The sequence below is a fragment of the Gorilla gorilla genome, chromosome 2 (assembly GCF_029281585.2).
Source record: "Gorilla gorilla gorilla isolate KB3781 chromosome 2, NHGRI_mGorGor1-v2.1_pri, whole genome shotgun sequence".
NCBI lineage: Eukaryota > Metazoa > Chordata > Mammalia > Primates > Hominidae > Gorilla > Gorilla gorilla.
This window is the reverse complement of record NC_086017.1, coordinates 56,327,485-56,350,017: the sequence shown is the minus strand read 5'-3', so window position 1 is coordinate 56,350,017 and position 22,533 is coordinate 56,327,485. Positions and strand designations below refer to the sequence as shown.

The 22,533-nt window shown below is 48.0% G+C and overlaps 1 protein-coding gene across 1 annotated transcript in view; it reads left to right on the top strand.

Moving 5' to 3' along the window:
• The first annotated feature begins 1,030 nt into the window (after positions 1-1,030).
• Positions 1,031-22,533, top strand: part of LTF (lactotransferrin) — a 29,099-nt gene continuing 7,596 nt past the window's right edge. Inside the window, exons 1-12 of the mRNA XM_004034023.5 lie at positions 1,031-1,309; positions 6,307-6,473; positions 9,738-9,846; positions 10,156-10,338; positions 10,689-10,836; positions 11,773-11,828; positions 15,454-15,632; positions 16,099-16,273; positions 17,110-17,264; positions 18,731-18,821; positions 19,639-19,692; positions 20,695-20,850. Of these exons, the coding sequence (XP_004034071.2) occupies positions 1,267-1,309; positions 6,307-6,473; positions 9,738-9,846; positions 10,156-10,338; positions 10,689-10,836; positions 11,773-11,828; positions 15,454-15,632; positions 16,099-16,273; positions 17,110-17,264; positions 18,731-18,821; positions 19,639-19,692; positions 20,695-20,850 (1,516 nt within the window). The 5' untranslated portion in view covers positions 1,031-1,266. The remainder of the gene's footprint in view (positions 1,310-6,306; positions 6,474-9,737; positions 9,847-10,155; positions 10,339-10,688; positions 10,837-11,772; positions 11,829-15,453; positions 15,633-16,098; positions 16,274-17,109; positions 17,265-18,730; positions 18,822-19,638; positions 19,693-20,694; positions 20,851-22,533) is intronic.

Below are 22,533 nucleotides of genomic sequence, written 5' to 3'. Positions count from 1 at the left end.
AGTAGCTGGGACCATAGGCATACACCACCATGCTGGGCTAATTTTTGTATTTTTTGTAGAGATGGGGGTTTCCGTATGTTGCCCAGGCTAGTCTTGAACTCCTGGGCTCAAGCGATCCTCCCATCTTGGCCTCCCAAAGTGCTGGGATTACAGGCATGAGCCACTGTGCCCTGCCTAGTTACTCTTGGGCTAAGTTCACATCCATATACACAGGATATTCTTTCTGAGGCCCCCAATGTGTCCCACAGGCACCATGCTGTATGTGACACTCCCCCAGAGATGGATGTTTAGTTTGCTTCCAACTGATTAATGGCATGCAGTGGTGCCTGGAAACATTTGTACCTGGGCTGCTGTGTGTCATGGGAATGTATTTATGAGATGTATTCTTAGAAGCAGTATTCTAGCTTTTGAATTTTAAAATCTGACATTTATGGCGATTGTTAAAATGAGGTTACCATTTCCTACTGAATACTATCAACACCAAAAAAGAAGAAGGAGGAGGTGGAGAAAAAAAAGACAAAAAAAAAAAAAAAAGTGGTAGGGCATCTTAGCCATAGAGCATCTTTCTCATTGGCAAATAAGAACATGGAACCAGCCTTGGGTGGTGGCCATTCCCCTCTGAGGCCCCTGTCTGTTTTCTGGGAGCTGTATTGTGGATCTCAGCAGGGCAGGGAGATACCCCATGGGCAGCTTGCCTGAGACTCTGGGCAGCCTCTCTTTTCTCTGTCAGCTGTCCCTAGGCTGCTGCTGGGGGCGGTTGGGTCATCTTTTCAACTCTCAGCTCACTGCTGAGCCAAGGTGAAAGCAAACCCACCTGCCCTAACTGGCTCCTAGGCACCTTCAAGGTCATCTGCTGAAGAAGATAGCAGTCTCACAGGTCAAGGCGATCTTCAAGTAAAGACCCTCTGCTCTGTGTCCTGCCCTCTAGAAGGCACTGAGACCAGAGCTGGGACAGGGCTGAGGGGGTTGCGACTCCTAGGGGCTTGCAGACTAGTGGGAGAGAAAGAACATCGCAGCAGCCAGGCAGAACCAGGACAGGTGAGGTGCAGGCTGGCTTTCCTCTCGCAGCGCGGTGTGGAGTCCTGTCCTGCCTCAGGGCTTTTCGGAGCCTGGATCCTCAAGGAACAAGTAGACCTGGCCGCGGGGAGTGGGGAGGGAAGGGGTGTCTATTGGGCAACAGGGCGGGGCAAAGCCCTGAATAAAGGGGCGCAGGGCAGGCGCAAGTGGCAGAGCCTTCGTTTGCCAAGTCGCCTCCAGACCGCAGACATGAAACTTGTCTTCCCCGTCCTGCTGTTCCTCGGGGCCCTCGGTGAGTGCGGGTGCCTGGGGGCGCGAGCCGCCTGATGGGCGTCTCCTGCGCCCTGTCTGCTAGGCGCTTTGGCCCCTGTGTCCGGTTGGCTGGGCGCGGGGTCTCTGCGCCCCGCGGTCCCAGCGCCTACAGCCGGGAGGCGGCCCGGACGCGGGGCCAGTCTCTTTCCCACATGGGGAGGAACAGGAGCTGGGCTCCTCAAGCCGGATCGGGGCACGCCTAGCTCTGCGCAGAGCTTCTCAAAAGGCCTCCCAGGCCCCTGTCCCTTTGTGTCCCGCCTAAGGATTTGGTCCCCATTGTATTGTGACACGCGTTTTACCTGGGAGGAAAGTGAGGCTCAGAGAGGGTGAGCGACTAGCTCAAGGACCCTAGTCCAGATCCTAGCTCCTGCGAGGACTGTGAGACCCCAGCAAGACCGAGCCTTTATGAGACTTAGTTTCTTCACTTAAAGAAACGGCCTAACCATGAGTCCACGGGGTGGTGAGGAGGAGATGGGGCATTCGCACACCTTCCGTGGCAGAGGGGTGTGGAGGTGTGCAGTGCTCCTGATGGAACCCTGTGTCAGAGGGTTTGAGAGGGAAATGTCAGCCGAACAGAAGGAAGGAGTAGAAGGAAGGAAACAATTGTTAGTTCCATAACCAAAGTAATTTCTCGGGTGCTCAGAGGGCGCTCCCCAGCGCTGCACATTAGTGACCTAAATGCGTGAGTGCGGAGCTCCCTGCAGCACCGGGAGGGGAAGGTCCCAGGCCGCAGCAGAAAGGGCTGTGATGGGCATCAGGACCTAGGCAGTGGGAGGGGCACAGTGAAAGCCCAGGTGTCACACCTCCCCAGCCCAGTGCAGCCTCCACTTGTCTTATGGCATCTACCTAAGGCTGGGAGCTTCCTGGATGGAAGTGGTGGCGGTGGATAGAGAGCAGCAGTGGGAGCCCAAACCCATCCTTGTCCCTGCCCTTCTGGTCTCCTGCTCCAAATTCCTTCCCATGGGTGTTGGTCATCCTTCTCTTCTCTAAGACAGATTGGGACTGGCCAGGACCCGACTGTTCTCTTCCCCTCAAGCTCCCTGGCAAGTGGCCTGTTGCACAGGGTTAGGGCCACCTGGGAGGGGCAGGAGAGGAAGGAAGCCTTGCCTTCCTGGAAGTGGTCATGGGCTGTGGTCCAGGATTCTGGCTCAGAGTTGCACCACTGGGTTTTATATTCACTTGGATCTTTAGTTGTTTTGGCGCCTACTGAGGTCTGAAGTTTGAATCCTGCAGTCAATTGGGATGGTGGCTTGTACCCCAAAGTGCCATTGCAACCCTTGTCCTTCCTGAGGAAAGGGTGGCAGTTGCCCTATGGAATTCCTGCCCTGCTCCCTGTGGGTGTACAGGCTGACAGAAGTTGGGTGGGTGGGGCCAGCTGTGTGAGCATTGGGTGGAGGAGTCTGTCTGCTTAGCCCTGGAGCCATGGGCTGGGAGGCACTCATGAGGTTTCCCATCAGTCTGAGCAGTCTGCTTGGGCCCTATCATGAGCTGTGTGGGTAGGTGGGGAGAGTAACTCCTGTCCTGGCCCCTGCCTTCGAGGCCAGCGCACTGCATGTCTGCCCAGAATGTGTGTTTTAGCCAGTGTCCAGCCAGGTCCAGTGGGCAGCATCTGAGTGCCTGACACTGAATACAAGTGCTGGGTTGAGGATTTTGGAGGGGCCAGACCTAGACCTTCTTCAGGGGGTCACATAGCTCCAGAGCTGGGAGGTAAGAGCTTGTGGGTCACACAGCTCCAGAGCCGGGAGGTAAGAGCGTGGAGACTTCACCTGGTGTTTGGGGGGCTGGGGACTGGGAATCCTGGAAGGGAGCTCAGCGGTCCTTTAGTCACTCTGGTTCAGCTCCTCTTAGGGGAAGAAATGAACTCTGCCCACAGGTTCCCGTCATTGCTCAGCCCCCACCTCCGGCTTGAGGCATGGTCTTCCATTTTACTCTCTCCCTTCACCCCCAGAACCCACCCATTACCAAGCCGATTTCTGATACCAGCTCCCTGCCCCCTTCTCTGTTCTCAGTGCTGTCCCCCCTCTCCACTCAGACTAGCCCTTCCCTGGTGCCTTCCTTGGCCACAGCTTCTCTGCCTGTTCCCAGGTCTCAGTTCACTCTGCCTCTGCCCTAGGGAGAGTCTCCCGTGAGTCACAGCTTCACTGCATCCTGAATAAGACCTCCCTGGATCAGCATTGCAGACTTTCCAGGATCTGACCCAGACCCTTTTCTAGCCCCATCTCCAACCTGTCTCTAACTTTGCCAACCTAAATAGGCAGGCTAGCCCAGTGGTAAGAGTAGGGGAGTTTAGTGCCTGACTGCTTAGGTTCGAGTCCTAGATCCAACACTTACTTATTAGCTATGGGAACTTCCACAAGCCACATAACTAGTTAAAGCCATAGCTCCCTCCCCTGGAGAATGGAGAGGTTGGCAGAATTCACAATACAGAGGAGCTGTGGCAACTAATGGAGACACGTATGTCTCCATTAGCTGGTATTTGTTTGGTATTTGTTTTCTTTTAACACATCCACCATTCTTAGCTTCCTCCTTTTGGATTTTTGCCTCTCCAGTGAGAAGTGAAATCTGGTCCTGTCCGCTTACACATTCCTTGCGTGACACACAGTGCTGTGTATACAGCAGACATCCAGCTAATGCTCACTGGGTCACAAATGGCTGCATCTGATTGGGTTAATTCTCAGTGTGGGATAGTTCTATAAAGGCTTCCAAGGCAAGATTATATTCCCTGGGATTTCCCCGGGATGAGGGTGGATGAAGGGGGAGTATGGCAGCTAGGTGTCCCCAAAGCCCTGCAGACTCAGCCAGGGAGCTACAGGCCTCTTGCCCACCCAAGGGCCATGGGTGGCTTTCACCATAAGGGGATGGCTCAGAAATAGGAGACAGCAGAGGCTGAACATTCTACCCCATAGCACATCCAAAGGGCAGAGGGCTTTTACAACTGTGTGTTTATTTTGTTTTTTTTGTTTGTTTGTTTTTTGTTTTAGTTTTTGGTAACAGCTTTACTGAGGTACATTTTCTATATCATAAAAAAATCACCTATTTGCGTAGAATTCAATGAGTTTTAGTAACCTTACCGAGTGGTGCAACTATCACCATCAATCTGTTTTAGAACACTTTTATCCCCCCCAGTAAAGGTCCCTCATGCCTGTTTATAGTTAATCCTCATTTCTACCCCAGCATCAGACAACCACTAATCTATTTTCTTGTCTCCATAAATTTGCCTTTTCTGGACATTTCATTCAAATGGAATCATACAGCATGTGGTCTCTTGTGTCTGGCTTCTTTCACTGAGCATAACTGAGGCTCGTTCATGTTGTGGGGCATGCCAGTAGTTCTTTTCACTGCTGAGTAATATTCCTTTGAATGGATGTACATTCACCAGTTATTGGACATTTAGGTTGTTTCCAGTTTTCTACTATTCTGAATAACACTGCTATGAATATTCATGCACAAGCCTTTATGTATGATAGGTTTTTATAATATTTCTTCCGGCTATATGCCTAGAAGTGCAATTGTTGGGTCCTATTGGAACTCTGTACTTCACATTTTGAGAAGCTGCCAACCTGTTTTACAAAGTGGCTGGTCATTTTACATTCTCAGCAGTGTATGAGGGTTTCCACTTCTCCACATCCTCATCGATATGTGTCATTGTCTGTTTTAGCTATTATAACCTGTTCAGTGGCTGTGAAATGATATTTCGTTGCATTTTCAATTTGCATTTTTGACTAATGATATTGAGCACTTTTCATGTGCTTATTGTCCATTCATATATCTTCTTTGGTAAAATGTCTGTTCTTATCATTTACCCATCATGTACTAAATCCTTTTTGATGTTATACTATCTAGCATTATGTTCTTAATTTCATTTTTAGATTGTTCTGTGCTGTATGCAAAAATATGATCAATTTTTGTATACTGATCTTGTATCCTGTGGCCTGGCTGTACTTGTTTATTAATTCTAATAGTACTTTGTAGATTCTTCAGTATTTTCTACATAGAAGATCATGTTATCTGAAAGTAAAGTCAGTTTTACTTCTTTCTTTCCAATATGGGTGTCTCATTTCTTTTCTTGCCTTATTGCTGTGACTAGAATCTCTAGTACTGTTGAATAGAAGAGTTGAGAGTGGACACTCTCTCATCATTCCTGATCTTAGGTGGAAAGCAGTCAGTCTTTCACCATTTTAGTATGATGTTTATTGCAGGTTTTTTGTGGATGCCTTTTATCAGGCAACCAGGTGAGTAAATTCAATGCATCTTCCTCCCTAATTACATGGATTTGAGCAACAAAAGCAGGCTCAACAGAAGAACCAGTATTTGAGCAAAAAAAGCAGGCTCAACAGGAGCACCAGTCTTTCTGTACAGAGCGAATGGTGGTAGCTCAGGCACACCAACCAACTGATTTGTCCCCATTGACACTGACTTACCATTTACCTCAGCTACCAACCGAGTCAGGTATATTTTCCCCTGTTCTCTTGGCATTCCCTGGGAAGACATTTATGGACAAAACAATCTAGAGAGACCTGGATTCTCAGCTGGGCTCTGCACTGCTGAGTGGTGAGTCACTCAGCCTCCTTAGGAGCCAATTTCCACATCAGTAAAACAGGAGCAATGACTCCTTTCCTGCCTACCTTCCAGGTTCAAAGTGGCCAAAGCTGGTAGAAGAATTCCATAACTGATCTGAGGGATCACCATGATTTTTTAAGTGGTAGGAAACATGTCAAAGTCATAGGAATAAAAATAATCTAGAGGGACTTTCTCCTTTAATTTATTGAGAACCACAGACCTCTAGCCAATGCAGAGATCCTATTAGTCCAGCAAGATGCCTCCACTTGTGGAGAATGGCTGGACGTAGCCATGAAATGGAGAGGGAAGGAGGGCAGCCGAGAGAGAGGGAGGAGTCTGGAAAACTCCATCAGAGGGTGCGGTGGTCACCCCCTCAGTCAGTGGTTGAATCCTTACTCCTTGGCCCCTCTCTCCCAGGACTGTGTCTAGCTGCCCCTAGGAGAAGGAGTGTTCGATGGTGCACCGTATCCCAACCTGAGGCCACAAAATGCTTCCGATGGCAAAGGAATATGAAAAGAGTGCGTGGCCCTCCTGTCAGCTGCATAAAGAGAGACTCCCCCATCCAGTGTATCCAGGCCATTGCGGTGAGTCAATGCTGGGTGTTGGTTTGGACCAAACTGAATGGAAGGGAGAGAGAAATGGAAAAAGATAGAACATGAGCTCTCCTTACTTCCTCTGCTTCACCTGTTGGGCAACGAAGTGGGGAGCCGTCCTCTCTCACAGGGAACTGTGCTATTTTCAGAGCAGAAAGGAAGGAGCTTAAGTCAAGAGACCATGTGTGAGGAACCTGGAGCCTCCACATAAACTATAATAACAACTGTTATTCATTAACAACAACTGTTCCAAAATGAAATGTAAGCAGTTGTATTTGATGAATACATAGGATCAGCAAAAAGCAAGGTTACTCAGAAAGAGAAATCCTCCAAAAGAGTCATGACCTCTAAACCCTGTGAGAAAGAAGCTTGTCCTGGTCACCGTTGCCACATCACATGGCTGGGGCAGGGCCTGCCAGGGTGCTGGGCGTTAGAAAGACTTTTGTCCAAGACACTTTCAGAGAGAGAGAAAAGGGTATCATGACTTGTATATGATTTCTGATAACTTTTATTTTTTGAGATGTAAGATCTACTGAAATGATTTTTACTCATTCATTCAACAAATATATTCTGTGTACCTGCCATGTGCCATAATCATGTGTACTCAACTCCAGCAGAGTGAATAATTTGCATAAAATTTCCCGAGGCAACTTCATAGGATTATCTTATAAATACAATGAAGTTATTAGAATAGCACGTAGGGAAAAATCTAGTTTAATCAATGTTTTAGGCTATTATTTTACAACTATTACCTGCATACAAACAGTACCAGTGGCTGGGCGCGGTGGCTCACGCCTGTAATTTCAGCACTTTGGAGGCCGAGGTGGGAGGATCACCTGAGGTCAGTAGTTCAAAACCAGGATGGCCAACATGGTGAAACCCTGCCTCTACTAAAAATACAAAAATTAGCTGGGTGTGGTGACACATGCCTGTATTCCCAGCTACTTACAAGGCTGAGGCAGGAGAATCACTTGAACCCGGGAGGGGGAGGTTGCAGTGAGCCAAGATCATGCCATTGCACTCCAGCCTGGGCGACAAGAGCGAGACTCCATCTCAAAAAACAAAAAACAAAAACAAAATACCAGCACCAGCATCTCTTGCTTGTTTAAAATGCAGATTCCTAGGCTCTATTCTAACCTACTCAATCTGAATATATGTGAAAGAAGCCACAAAATCTGCCTTTTAAAATAAGATCCTGTCTAAGGCCATACCACCCTGAACGCGTCTGATGTCGTCTGATCTCGGAAAATAAGATCCCTGTTTGAAATCAGTACTACATACCATTCATTCAAATCAAGTTGAGATAGATTAAATGGTTAAAAATAAAACTTGTATTATTGAAAAACTAGGGGGCAGGTTAACTAGCAGAACTGTAGAGGAAATAGAAATCTCTTAAACGATGATCTAAATAAATCATGAAACAAACAGATATTCTAAAATACAGAAAATGTAATTCATAGCCCATAGAAAATATTTAAATAAAAAATTTAGAAAGCACTGGGATGAATGAATATGCACCAGCTCTGACACATGATTACTATTTACACTCTATAAAAGAATAACTCAAGGCCGGGCGTGGTGGCTCACGTCTGTAATCCCAGCACTTTGGGAGGTCAAGGCAGGCGGATCACGAGGTCAGGAGATCAAGACCATCCTGGCTAAGATGGTGAAACCCCATCTCTACTAAACATACAAAAAAAAAAAAAAATTAGCCAGGCATGGTGGCACACGCCTGTAGTCCCAGCTACTCAGGAGGCTGAGGCAAGAGAATCGCTTTAACCCGGGAGGTGGAGGTTGCAGTGAGCTGAGATGGTGCCACTGCACTCCAGCCTGGGTGACTCCGTCTCGAAAAAATAAATAAATAAAAGAATAACTCAAATTGGAAAAAATGTAGAATCATAGAAGAAAAATGATATGAACAGAGTTACCAGTAAGAGGGAATTCATAATTAATAAAAAATACTTGTGAGATGTTCCCCTTACTAATCAGACCTGAGCGATTTGTTAGTACTCACATTTTCTATAGTAATAACAGCTAATGGAATGATAGCCTGCTCTGCTGGTGATTCAAGAGTGAAGCTGGTCTTCACGGTCAGTGCCATTCTGAATTGGTATTATAAGTCTTCTGGAAGCAGAATGGCAATGGCAGCCAGGGTCACAGGGGGAAACATGCTCCTCATCTGGGGGATTCCACCCTCAGGTGCCTACCCAAGGACACAAGTGGTCACAAGGAAAAACACTGAGGACAAAGATATTCATGAAAATACAGTCCTCACAGGCAACAGTTAGAAGTAAACTCAAGTGCTAAACATTGGGGGAAATTATTCAATACACGATAGAACACCCACATTATGAGAAAACATTATGCTGTCTACAAAATCAGTAAAGGCTCTGCAGAAGTTAGAAAATGTATCCAGTTTTAGATGAATAAGCAGTCCACAAAATATGATGTATCCCAGGGGTCCCCACCACCTGGCCGCGGACTGGTACCGGTTGATGGCCTGTTAGGAACTAGACCTCAGAGCAGGAGGTGAGCGGAGGGCCAGTGAGCATGACTACCTGAGCTCCACCTCCTGTCAGATCAGCGGCGGCATTAGATTCTCATAGGAGTGTGAACCCTAGTGTGAACTGTGCATGCGAGGGATCTAGGTTGCACTCCCTATGAGAATCCAATGCCTGATGATCAGAGGTGGAACAGTTTCATCCCAAAACCATTCCCCATCTGTCTGTGGAAAAATTACATTCCCTGAAACTGGTCCTTGGTGGCAAAAAAGTTGGGGACCACTAAACTATCCCACATTGCAAACCAAAGAAATATGTAATCATGTGGGAAGCAATGTGCTGAAGCGGAGGAACATGGTTTCTTATGAAAATTTTAGGATATCTTAATAACTGTATTTTCTATCCAATAAAACAGAACTTAAAAGAAATGAATATAGAGCAAAAATAGAAAGTATCTAGAACAAACGACTTCAAATATAGATGACTGTGAGGGGTGTGATCGGGAGAGTGACACAGGCAGGCAGAGGAGAAAGAGGGCAGGCGCCAGTCTCAGGACTTAGAGGGCTGGTGCTCACTGTCCCAAAACAGGGGTCCTTGGCTCTCACCATCTCTCATAGGAAGTGAGGGGACAGGATGGAAAGCGGACCCCTTTGACGACCCTTCCAGCCATGGAGACTTTTTGAGGTCCTGAAGTCCCACTTGCTGGGTTTGGGTGAGTTTTCTGCTGAAGCCAGTCTGGCCTCTTTACTTTCAGGAAAACAGGGCCGATGCTGTGACCCTTGATGGCGGTTTCATGTACGAGGCAGGCCTGGACCCCTACAAACTGCGACCTGTAGCGGCGGAAGTCTACGGGACCGAAAGACGTGAGTTCTGCCTGGGGACCCAGAGGCCACGGTGGCCTCAGCCCGTGCCCTGAGCTCTGTGGATTAAGAGTGGGGGAACATGTGGAGGTGGAGTCTCGGTCACATCACACATGTAGGGAATGGAGTCGCTGGGCTCTGGGCCAGATGAAGGCCGTTCCTCCTGACGCTGACCCATGAGAGAAGGACACATGTGAGCTGTGAGGAAACTGCAGCACAGCATTCCCCCTTCCCACTGGAGACTTTTCAGGATGGGTTGTTTTTGTCCCTTGTCCAGGCTAAGAGCTTTCAATTCTGTCTGCCCCTTTGCAGAGCCACGAACTCACTATTATGCCGTGGCTGTGGTGAAGAAGGGCGGCAGCTTTCAGCTGAACGAACTGCAAGGTCTGAAGTCCTGCCACACAGGCCTTCGCAGGACCGCTGGATGGAATGTCCCTATAGGGACGCTTCGTCCATTCTTGAATTGGACGGGTCCACCTGAGCCCATTGAGGCAGGTAAGTTGGCTGGGGGATAGTGAGTGGCCTCAGGCAGGGGGCTCTATTCCAGTTGTAAGCACAGGCCACACAGATCATGCAGGTGAAGGGGGATGAATCAAGGTGGGGGTGAGGCTGGCCAGCTTGTAACATCCTGCTGGCAGGATCCGTTACCCCAGCAGCCCTTGGGAGGCACAGCTGAGTCTGCTCTCGGCAGAGGTGCATGTCTCGAGCTCCCAGCCCCATGACAGAGTCTCTCCTGCAGGGGTGGAGGAAGGGGCCTTGCCCACGGGGACCTCGGGATGGGAGATGTAACCCGCTGTGACCAGGGCTGGCTCACACTCTGTGGTCTACTTCTCTGTGTTTAACAGCTGTGGCCAGGTTCTTCTCAGCCAGCTGTGTTCCCGGTGCAGATAAAGGACAGTTCCCCAACCTGTGTCGCCTGTGTGCGGGGACAGGGGAAAACAAATGTGCCTTCTCCTCCCAGGAACCATACTTCGGCTACTCTGGTGCCTTCAAGTGAGTGACCCTGTCCCCTTCTCTTCAGTGGCCAAGTGTCCCGTGGCCTCAGGCCGGGAGGCCTTTTCTCTGGCCCCATATAGAGCCCAGCCTGCTCTTGGGGACGAGAGGAGGTCTGGTTCTCCTACTGCTGTGTGTCCAAAGAGAGTGCAGGCCTGCCCAGTGTGTGTTCCCCTCCAGCCTTCCGGGCCCAACTGTGCCCCCAACTTCTCACCAGCCCCACGGGCAGTCACTGTGGCTGTGGGCCCTCCTGTTACCTCAGAGAGCCCTGAATCCAGCTTGGCTGCCCTATTGTCCTGGGTTCCTCATACTAATTTCTGCCGCCTCCCTAACCACAGCAGGACTGAAGGCATCTTGTCATGAGATGTCCAGTCCTGGCTCCTGGTTGGGCAGGACCGCTGCAGTGTCCAGGCTGATGTTCTTCTGCCCACCTGGGCCTCTCCCCATGGCTGAAGGACAGTGAGCAATGCCTGATTCGCCCCCATCCTCTCTGCCCCCACGCGGAGGCTGAGCTCCCCCTTTTCCCATTCTGTCTGCTGACACTAGCGTATTTTTGCAGAGGGAGGCCTCCACACTTCCCCACTGGCCAGGGCACACCTGCACACTCAGTCCTGAGGGAAAACAGCCACATGAACAGTGATGCGAAGGCTTTACCCTCTTGGGTAGAGGCTTCAAAACTCTCCTTTATATAGAAAAAAGTTTTGTCCTCTTAGCCCTCAAAGCAGAAGATGGGGGCCTCTGGCTAGCACCTGAGTCATTCTTCAGTATCTGCCTGGAGGGGGCCCCTACCTTCCCAGCTGGGATGCCCCAAAACTTCAGAGCCCATCCCTGCAGGGAGAAGAAACCCATAGGTGCTGAGTGCCAGGGCTACTGTTCCACAGGGAGGGGCCGGGGAGGGCTGCCTGTGCTTACCCCTGATGGTTTCTCTTTTCACAGGTGTCTGAGAGAGGGGGCTGGAGACGTGGCTTTTATCAGAGAGAGCACAGTGTTTGGTAAGAGCTGGGTAATGAGCCATGGGTACTGACCCCTTTTATCTTACTTGATCATGACTCTGACCTTTGAGCTAATTAGATTCCTAAGTTCATGGCAGACCATTTTCAAGATTCCTACAGGGCACAGCTCTGATTTTATGATCTTTCATATTTTAAATGATCAGTTTTCTTCAAACCTCCTGTGCCTACTGCCTTTCTCTTCCCCTCATAGACACCCATGCCTAGGTGCTTGGCAATGCGTCCTCCAAGACACATGTGCTCATGCAGAACAGATTGTGCTGGTTTGTGTTTCTGGTTTCTGGGTTCATAGAGGTTTTACTGAGCATTAGAAATCCTGCTGCTTGGGTTTTCTGCTCAGCATTTTGTTTTAGAGGTTTATTGGTATTGTTGTATACATGTCTAGCTCAGGGGTCCTAACAGTTGAGGAGTGTTCCGTGGAATACATCCACATTTTACTTCTCTGTCACCATAGTGATGGACAGAGGTTGTGCTCTCTTTTCCTCTACCACATGCAGCCACACGACTGATACCTTCACCTGTGTTCCTTACTTACCTGCTGGACAGCGTCCCTCCTGGACTTACACTAAAGCAGTTGATGAGTATGTAGAGGCTAAACACACCGCATCCAGGACTAGTGAACATAAGCTCACTACATTTCATGCAAGACCAATAGAGACAGGGCTACTATATTCCACCCAGGGCCACTAGAGAAAGCGACAGACACCCACATTCACTCAGGACCATCAGAGACACACCCCACATCCACCCAGGACCACCAGAGAAAGAGACAACACCCACATTCACCCAGGACCATCAGAGACAGACCCCGCATTCATCAGAGGCCACCAGAAACAGGCCTCCACATGCACCCAGGGCCACCAGAGACAGACCCCACATGCACCCAGGATCACCAAGCTGCTGTCTGGAATGACACTCTGCAAGTGTTCTAATTTCCCCACAACTTCAGTTAGAAGTATTTTTGACTTTCATACTTTTTGTCCGAATGATGGTTGTAGTGCAATAGATAGTTCGTTTTATTTTTAATTTTCATTTCTCTGACAGCTGGTGAGTTTGATCATTTCAACATATTTGCTAGCCGTTTGGGCTTCCCTTTCTTATTTTGTGACATTTGACTACTTTTTAAACTGAGTTTCACACCTTGTTTCTGCATGATTTTGATTGAAGGACAGAAGTTCCTTCTATCTAGGTATCAAACTATTGCTGATTTTAAACTTTAGTAAAACCTCTTCTCAGTCAAAAATCTGACAACGGTAGTCTCTGTTGATCAAAAATCCTTGATATTGATAAGGTCAAATCCACAAGCCTCACCTTCTTGGTTTGTAGTTTTGAGATCTTTCAAAGATGCCCTTCTTCACACCCAAATCATAATTATTTCCTAAAATAAGATTTGAAGATCCCCTTCCTCATCTATTTATATTTGCTCTACCTAGAAAGTCAGATATAGATTTGGCTTTAGCATTTTATCCCCTTTACAGTGAGGCAATTTACCTTACAATAAAAAAGTATATTTTTTCTGCCATACGTGAAGCCAATTCTACACCAAGTTTGTATATATCCAAGTGGACCAGTTTCTGAGCTATTTTATTTCATTGGTGTATTTGCATTTTTTCTGCTTTCGTTACTGTGGCTTACCAATGGGTCTTACTATCTGGTGGAGAGAAAGAGAGAGAGCCAGTGAGAGGAAGAGAGAGAGAATGAGAGAGAGCTCCCTCTCCCCTCTCACTTTATTATTCCTTTTCAAATATACTCAGCTAAAACTTCAGAATTATTTTGTTGAATTTCTGGAAAAAATCATACTTTAATTTTGATTCGAATTGTACTGAATTTAAATTGTTCCATGAAAAATCAGCATATTTATAACATTAAGTTGTCCAGTCCATGGTGATGCTAAATCTCCCCCATTTGATCACACCTCTTTTTAGTTTCTTTGATAGAACTAAAATTTTTCCTTTGTGGGTCTGATGTGTCTTTGTGGGAGGCTAATTATTAGCTACTTAATGGTTTTAGTTGCTATTGTAACATCTTATAATCCATATTGGTTTCTATTTGGTTATTGTTAATGAGGATAACATCTGATTTTTGTAGGTTGCTCTTATAACTTGTTACTCCTCTGAGTAGTTTTATTAGTTTCTGTTGGTTTCATTGGTTTTTTGTAGATTACTATATCATCTTTTTAAATAAGCGTGTGTCTTTTTCCTTCCAGTGTTTATATCTCACATTTCTTTGGTAAATTGTGTGATCTGGATATCTAGAATTGTGCTGGCATTGTAACAGTGGGTATCCTTGCCTTGTTCCTGATTTTGTGGTGAATGTCTAAATTTTCTTCTTTTAGTAAGATTTTTGCTATAGATTAATGGCATTTATCAAGCCAATAACTTATGGCCAGGCATGGTGTCTCGTCCCTGTAATCCCAGCACTTTGGGAGACTGAGGTGGGTGGATCACATGAGGTCAGGAGTTCGAGACCAGCCTGGCCAACATGGTGAAACCCCATCTCTGTTAAAAATACAAAAATTAGCTGGGCCTGGTGGTGTGCGCTTGTGGTCCCAGCTACTTGGGAGGCTGAGGCAAGAGAATCTCTTGACTCCAGGAGATGGAGGCTGCAGTGAGCTGAGATCACACCACTGCATTCCAGGCTGGGCAACAGAGTGAGACTCCGTCTCAAAACAAACAAACAAAAAAACTTTACCGGTTCTATCTATTACTACTTTTCTGAGGCTGAAAAAAAACCACACACAAATAGATGTTGAACACATAAACAATCGTTCTGCATCTATTAAGATGAAGACGATCTCATGGTTTTCTGCCATTAAATGCAGATTACTTTAGTTTTTTTGATGTTCAGCCATTCTTTTGTTAATGGAATAAACTGGTAAGCCTTCATTCCAATCTATTAGTTTTTTAAATACTCTGTGAGATTGAGTTAGCTAGTATGTTATTTACAATTTTTGCATTTATGATCGTAAGTAAAATAAACCTTTAATTCTTCCCTCCTATAGTTTCTCTGATTTTGACATCAAGGTTGTACTAATCTCATAAAATGACTCGGGCAAGATTTTTTTCACTTTACACATTCTGAAGCAACTTATATATGATATTCCACATTTGCCTGAACTCATTCATAATACCATTTTTCCCCTTCTTTTGATATACTCAGTGTTGGAAAGTGTCTCACCTTCCTGCCTTATTTCCTGCCTTGTTAACATTTTTGTCATTTTTATTCTTCCCAGAGATGTGAATAAGGGAGCAATCCTTAGTGGCCCCCTGGGCTTGTCTCTACAAAGTGACTTTTCCAGGCAGAGATGCCGCAGAAACAGACGGGTCTGGTTTGGCCTCTCTGGCCTGCCAGGCAGCAGCTGCATGGGAACCCCAGGGTGGCCTAAGTGATTTAGGATGAGGATCACACCTTGGCTGCCCCCTGAGGCTTTTGGGGCACTACCTTTACCTTTCTGAGTGTTCTGGAGCAAACCCCTGCCTTTCTGACCCTCAGTTTTGTCAGCTATCTCCCCAAGCTCAAAATTCTATAGGGAGAAGGGGAACTATAGCCCGCGGTTACTGCTGGAGTCAGCTCATCTAGGCTCCCTCCCACCTCCCCTTCCCTGCAGAGGACCTGTCAGACGAGGCTGAAAGGGATGAGTATGAGTTACTCTGCCCAGACAACACTCGGAAGCCAGTGGACAGGTTCAAAGACTGCCATCTGGCCCGGGTCCCTTCTCATGCCGTTGTAGCACGAAGTGTGAATGGCAAGGAGGATGCCATCTGGAATCTTCTCCGCCGGGCACAGGTATCTTCACCCACGGTCCTCCCCACTTGCTTGGATTTGGGGGGCAGGGAGCAAGGTTTCTTAATTCCCTGACTTCTGCCACTCCAGAAGTCCTGTAGCCTTGCTGCAGGATAGCACACTAATGCACTGGGCTGCTTGCCCAGGCTGTACTCTGGACAGCAGAAGCAATGAAACTCTTCTGCCACACGGGCTGACAGCATCTTATGATGGGAGCAGAAGCAGGGGGTGGTCGATGCAATCTTCTCAGGGCCCTAAGGTGCTTGGACCTCAGCAACTCTTCAAAGAATGAGCCATAGCTGAGCTTGGGTCTCCAAGATGGCACAAGTCCCTCTGCAGGAGGGTCTCAACCGAGGCTCCTGCTCTCAGTTAGAATGATCCCAAAGCTCCAGATACTCTTTTTTAACATCATTTTTTTGTTTCCTCCCTATTTACCATTGACACCATAATTCTATTTTTTCTTAATTAGGAAAAGTTTGGAAAGGACAAGTCACCGAAATTCCAGCTCTTTGGCTCCCCTAGTGGGCAGAAAGATCTGCTGTTCAAGGACTCTGCCATTGGGTTTTTGAGGGTGCCCCTGAGGATAGATTCTGGGCTGTACCTTGGCTCCGGCTACTTCACTGCCATCCAGAACTTGAGGAAAAGTGAGTGAGCCCAGGAGGGTCCTGAGGTCCGCCTGGTGTGGTCTTCTACTTCCCAGCAGGTGGCCCTACTTTGTGGCGGTCACTCCTTTTCCCAGACACTGTGGGGTCATCGTGGAGGTTTGATGCAGGTGTGAGTGTCTTCTGTGGATTAGGTCAGGTGTCTCTAAAAGAATAGTCTGGCCACCTGATCAGTGCACGTCAGGCTCCCCAGGCCTGGCAGAAAAATCAATTTGCCTCCTATTAAGTGAGAAACATGAACATGAACAAAGAGAGCCAGGACACCTCCTGGATGAATCCGGGGGCCTGGATTTACCCACACTTCCCAGGCCCAGGCCTTGAACTTAGTTGGGGACACCATGGTGGGGGAACTCAGCTATGGCTCCTTCTCTACTGGGGGGCTGGGGGTGGGAGTCTGGGGGAAACCAGAGGCTGCACCGTAGTTATTGGTGGTGATTGCAGGCGTTAGGGGAAGTCAGGGCTGGGCTCAAGGTCCCCTAGGCCATCTCTTGGGACTGTCACTGGTCTCTGGGTCATGGAGCATTTATCCTCAGAGACAGAGACAATAGGCGCCTCCTGACTCTAAAGATTAATGGATAGATTAGAAGCCAGGGAACTTCTCCAAAGGAACAGAAATGGGAAACACAGGGAGCTCTGTGGGCCTGAAGAAGGGGCTTGGAGCTGAGAAGTGGAGGAGGAGAGGGCATGGGTCCACATGTCCACACATGTACTGTAGCTCCTGTTCCAGGAAGGGTCTGGGCAGGACCCTGGCTCTGGGGAGGTTGGACAACTTGGCAAGGCTCAGTTTGCCCGGCCACCTGTGGTCTTCCCTCTGGCAGGTGAGGAGGAAGTGGCTGCCCGGCGTGCGCGGGTCGTGTGGTGTGCGGTGGGCGAGCAGGAGCTGCGCAAGTGTAACCAGTGGAGCAGCTTGAGTGAAGGCAGCGTGACCTGCTCCTCGGCCTCCACCACAGAGGACTGCATCGCCCTGGTGCTGGTAGGGAGCTCCATCACAGGGGCGGGCGGCGGGCCCGGTGGAAGACCTAGGGCCTGGGCATCTGCTTAAAGTGAAGTCAGCAGTCAAAGAGGCCACGGGGGCCCGGGTGAGGCAGGGATGCCTGGAGAGGTGTGCTCAGGGCCAGAAACCATTTTAGTTTCAAAAAGCAGTTTACTGTGGGTTTCCCACTCCTCTGGTTATAAGAACAACTCAGGATTATTATAAGGAATTTGGAAAATATGGAAAGGTATTATGTTAAAACAAAACAACAACAAACCCCCCAAACCACCTGTGATCTCACACAGAGGGACAGACATGGTTAAAGTCTGGCTAATTCTCCATTCCAGTATTTCTCTGCACATCTGCAGATATGCATGCAACAATAATGAAGTGTTGCAGTATGTCGTTTTTAAGCCCTTTTCACTAAACAGCGTATAATGGGCATTCTTCCACATGAATATTTACTCTTGGAAAACATTAATTTTTTTTTTTTTTTTTTAAGAGACAGATTCTTGATCTGTCACCCAGGCTGGAGTGCAGTGGTGCGACCAAAGCTCACTGCAGCCTGGAACTCTTGGGCTCAAGTGATCCTCCCATCTCAGCCTCCCAAGTAGCTGGGGCTACAGGCATACGCCACCACACCTGCATAATTATTATTATTATTGTAGCGACAGGGTCTCGCTTTGTTGCCCAGGCTCGTCTCGAACTCCTGGGCTCAAGCAATCTTCCTGCTTCGGCCTCCCAAAGTGCTGGGATTACGGGTGTGAGCCACAGCACTCAGACGAAAACATTTTTTAAACATGCTTCCAGGATATCTTTTATGTGAATATGGCTCAGTTTAGTCATGCCCCCATTCCTCTTTGTCCCTTACTTTGCTATTATCAATAACCCTGTGGTTAGCATTCTTGAGTAGAAATCTTTGTCCACTTCTCTATTTTTAATATAGTTGTAAAAATATTACTGAGCCAAAGAGGAAGTTTCATACTACTGATGAGTCCATGATCCTGTGTTGTAGTCTGGACTTGTTCATTCTGGTGGTGGGCCAATATGACGACTTCAGCTTATGTGTTGGACAACTTCTGTGTAGCGCTTGGAGTGGAGTGCTAATGAGTTCAGATTAGATGAGGCCAGCTGTTCCCATCTGTGTCCTCAGTCAGTGAGACTGCTCCAGGAAGGTGTCCCCAAAGTGCCAGGGACACAGAAAAGGTTTTGCTCAGAGGACAGAGGATTAGTGCAACCTGTGCCTGGTCTTTCCAGTTGAATTGACAGCCCAGAAAGCAGGCAGGGCTGGGAGAGAATTAGTGGTGCACATGGTGTTTCCTCTGGGTGCTCAGTTTGAACAGTCCATCTCTTTCTGCTGTTTCACTGGTCACCTGACAGAAAACCATTCTCTCAGAGAGCTATATAGACAGGCAGGATGGGATGCAGCCTCACTGTGGTGCTGGAGATCTGCTCTGTCTTTGCAGAAAGGAGAAGCTGATGCCATGAGTTTGGATGGAGGATATGTGTACACTGCAGGCAAATGTGGTTTGGTGCCTGTCCTGGCAGAGAACTACAGTAAGTGGAGTTAGCATCCTCTGGTATATTCCCTCTGGGTCATGGGAGTGGGGCTATGAGTAATCCCATTCGGTGAATGCAGGTGAAACATTATGATGGACAGATACATTCAAAAGGGAGAATCAGGGAAAGAAGAAACGAAAGGGGCCGTGTTACCCACAAAGCCTATTGTGTTGAGAATTAACAAGGGACAGGTTGGTTTTATCTTCTTAATTTTCCAGAAGATCTCAGTGAATTATAACATACAAACAGAAAAGTGCACATAAATGTACAACTCATGACACTTCACACACTGTACAGTCCATGATGCTCTCGGGCCCAGAACAAATACTGCAAGTTTCAGAAGCCCCTTATGTCCTCCTGTCCCCCGCCCCCTTACTCCTGCAAGGGAAGCCTCTCTCCTGACTTCTAAGGGCGCAGATCTAAGTTTGCCTATGTTTTAAACTTCATGTTAAAGGAATTGCACAGCATGTATTTTTTTATGTCTGGTTTCTCTTGCTCATCGTTATGCTTTTCATCCACCTAAGTGTGTAGTTGTAGACTGTTCAGTCTCGTCGCTGTGTGAGTCTACTGTGATTATTCATCATTTGAGTGTGGATGGGCATTTGAGTAGTTTCCAGTTGGTGGCTGTTGTGAATAATGCAGCTGTGAATCTCTGTGCCATGTCTTTTGTTGAACATATAGATGCATTTCTCCTGCATGGAACTGCTGGGACGGTCTCTTTGGATTTGATTCTGCATCATTGAGATTTAAGAGTTTGTGGCTTCTCACTACATCTGAATGGATAATGATGTCTGGCTTGTCTTTATTCTTTCAGAATCCCAACAAAGCAGTGACCCTGATCCTAACTGTGTGGATAGACCTGTGGAAGGTGAGTTGGCATTAGCCACTTTCAGGGTCAAGGATAAGTTCTTGTTGCTGGAAGAGGAAGTGGCAGGAACTGTAAAAAAACAGAAAGAATTGCAGTCCTAGAAGCTATAGGGCTTCTAGGAGCAATAATTTTAAGGGTGCAAATAATTCACAGAGGAATAGTTCTAATTAATGTTTATATTGACCTTCACACTTGGCAAAGAACATCCATATAGTCCCTCATTTTGTCCTGGTCATGGAATGGGGGGTGCTACTTCCCCACCTCATGGGGATGAGGAAACAGTGGCACCGAGAGTCCCCAAGTGCCCAGGATCTCACTCACAGCCATAGGTAATACTGTGGTAGATCCTGGTCTTGACCCAGGATCCTCGTGACCTGGGACTCGTGTCCCAGTGCTCTGTGCACCACTCCCCCAGCCCACCAGAGTTGGTGCTTGCTCGGTTTCAGAAGAGACTTGCCCTTGGTGGGTGTCTGTCAGATGCATTCTCTCAGGAGGACAATGGCAACCATGTTGAGTTCAACCAGTGCAGGGTGGGTTCAGACTCAGCTCAGGGCAGTCCCTGGGGACATGTGCCCCTGTACCCACACAGCAGTTAGCTGGCTGGATGTTGGTGCTCTTGCCTGATGCACACTGTGGTTGGTGATTTATGCACTGTTGGGGTCTCTCTTGTTGTTTATAGCGTTTGTTGCTGTGGAAGCTTACACTGAGAGATGCATTGCTGGTTTGTAACTCAGGGACATTGTGTGGCTGGTTGAAGACAGTCCCCTGTAATCACTAAAAGAATCAGCTTTTCTTACTGTTTTATTTCATCAATCTCACCTTAACATAAGGCAGCAGCTTATGCTTTCTCGGTCTACCTAAAAAGGCCAGTTCGTTGCGGGAATCATTGCCTGGTGATGCTTCTTGGCCTGTTTTGGCCTGGGCTGCAGACAGCTCCACTGGAATCCATGTGCCAGGCCTCCTGGAGGTTAAGACTTGTTTTTCTGTCATCTGTTATGCCAGGATATCTTGCTGTGGCGGTGGTTAGGAGATCAGACACTAGCCTTACCTGGAACTCTGTGAAAGGCAAGAAGTCCTGCCACACCGCCGTGGACAGGACTGCAGGCTGGAATATCCCCATGGGCCTGCTCTTCAACCAGACGGGCTCCTGCAAATTTGGTAAGGAGTTCCAAAGGTGCGGTGGGTGGGCCACCCTGGGGGGTAGGCATATTGTGCTGTGGAACCTTAGGGAAGGGAGGGGAGGGGATTTGCAGGCTGATAGTGGCCTGCAGGCCTCTTCCAGCATAAGGAAATTCTCCCTGTGGCTGCCCCCTGGAGGCGTGGGTGCACTGGGGGTTTCCCTGCACAGCACTTCCCATGCCCCATTCACCCCACCCCAAGATTAAAGATTGGAATATTTGCCTATTTCGCTGCACCCTAAGAATAAATGCAAGTTCCAAGATGTGCAAATGTTTTTTACCTCTTGGAGCTCCAGACCTAAATTCCTCTTAAACTCTGGCTTCCCAGCTTGGGGAAAGATGTCTGCCTGCCTCATGAAAGGTGACTCCTGTTACTAAGCAAAACTGACGCTTACTCTACACTGCAACGGAGCCTGAAAAAGACCTCAAGAGTCTGCCTCCATCTGCTCCTGCAGTTTTCTCTCCCCACCACGCCCCACACTCATCCTAGTCAGCATCAGCCACGCCCTGCCTGCCGTGGGCCCCGTGGCGTGGTGTGTAGCACATCCTCAATGTGACTCCCCTCTTGTATGGGCGTCTCCTAGGGCAGGGGCTCCACTGCGTGGGTTTTTGATCCTGGCCGGGGCAGGTGGCTTTCACGTGGCTCTGCTCCTCACCAGCTCCATGGTAGCCTCTGAGCTGTAGGGAAACTGCCAGGATGGAATGGGAACTCCCAGCTTTTCCTGAGGTTGACACATAGTGTGGCTCTTCCAGCAGTAGTGGGAGTCTAATAATGGGTGACGTTTGCTTGGTGGGGCAGAGCTTTCTTGTCACCTTTGTTTATTCTTTCTTGGGTTAAATCGCACAATGAATGAATTCAGATCAGGTTCAGCTGCAAGGAACAGAAAACTCCTGAAACAGTAGAGGCTTAAATAAGACAGAAGTTAATTTCTGTGTCATGTAGTCCAGAGGTGGTTTGCCTAGGGCTGGTATGAAGACAATATGGGGTCTGGAACCTGGGCTTTAATCATTTGGCTACTCTGCCATTTGTGTGGCTTCCATGCTCAAGGTCACCTCATGGCCCACATTGCATCTCTAAGTCCAGTCCCTGCTTCTGCATTCTATGTGCAGGATGAAGAAAGAGAAGGAGAAGAAAGGGCAAAAGGCATGTACCAATTGTCTTTCAAGGATGTTTCTGAGAAGCTGGCGCCCAGCACTCCTGCTGATATTTCACTGGCCTATAGCTACCCATATGGCCATATGAGCCCCAGGGAGTCTGATAAGTCTAGTCTTTATACCAAAGGGCCAAGCACCCAGATACAAACCAGGGTTTCCATTACTGATAAAAACAAAATCAGATCCTGGACTAGGCAACTCACAGGCTCTGCTGCACACAGCCATCACGGTCATGAGCTGAGTCCCCAGCTCAAGGCTGTGATGACGGGACCCTCCAGGCAGCCACAGCTCTCATCCCCAGCCTTAGTTGGGTGTCCATCTGTGCCTACAGTCTGAATGAAGCTTTTCTGGTGGGTCCTATGTCGGTGACAACATGTTGCTTTGTGATGGTGAGTGTGTTCTATCTAGATTGCTGTCCTGGGAAGTCTAATGAACTGAAACCAACCTGCATCGGCTGTTAGGTAAAGGTTGCTTGTGTGGACTCAGGTTTGAAGAGCTGACTCCCCAT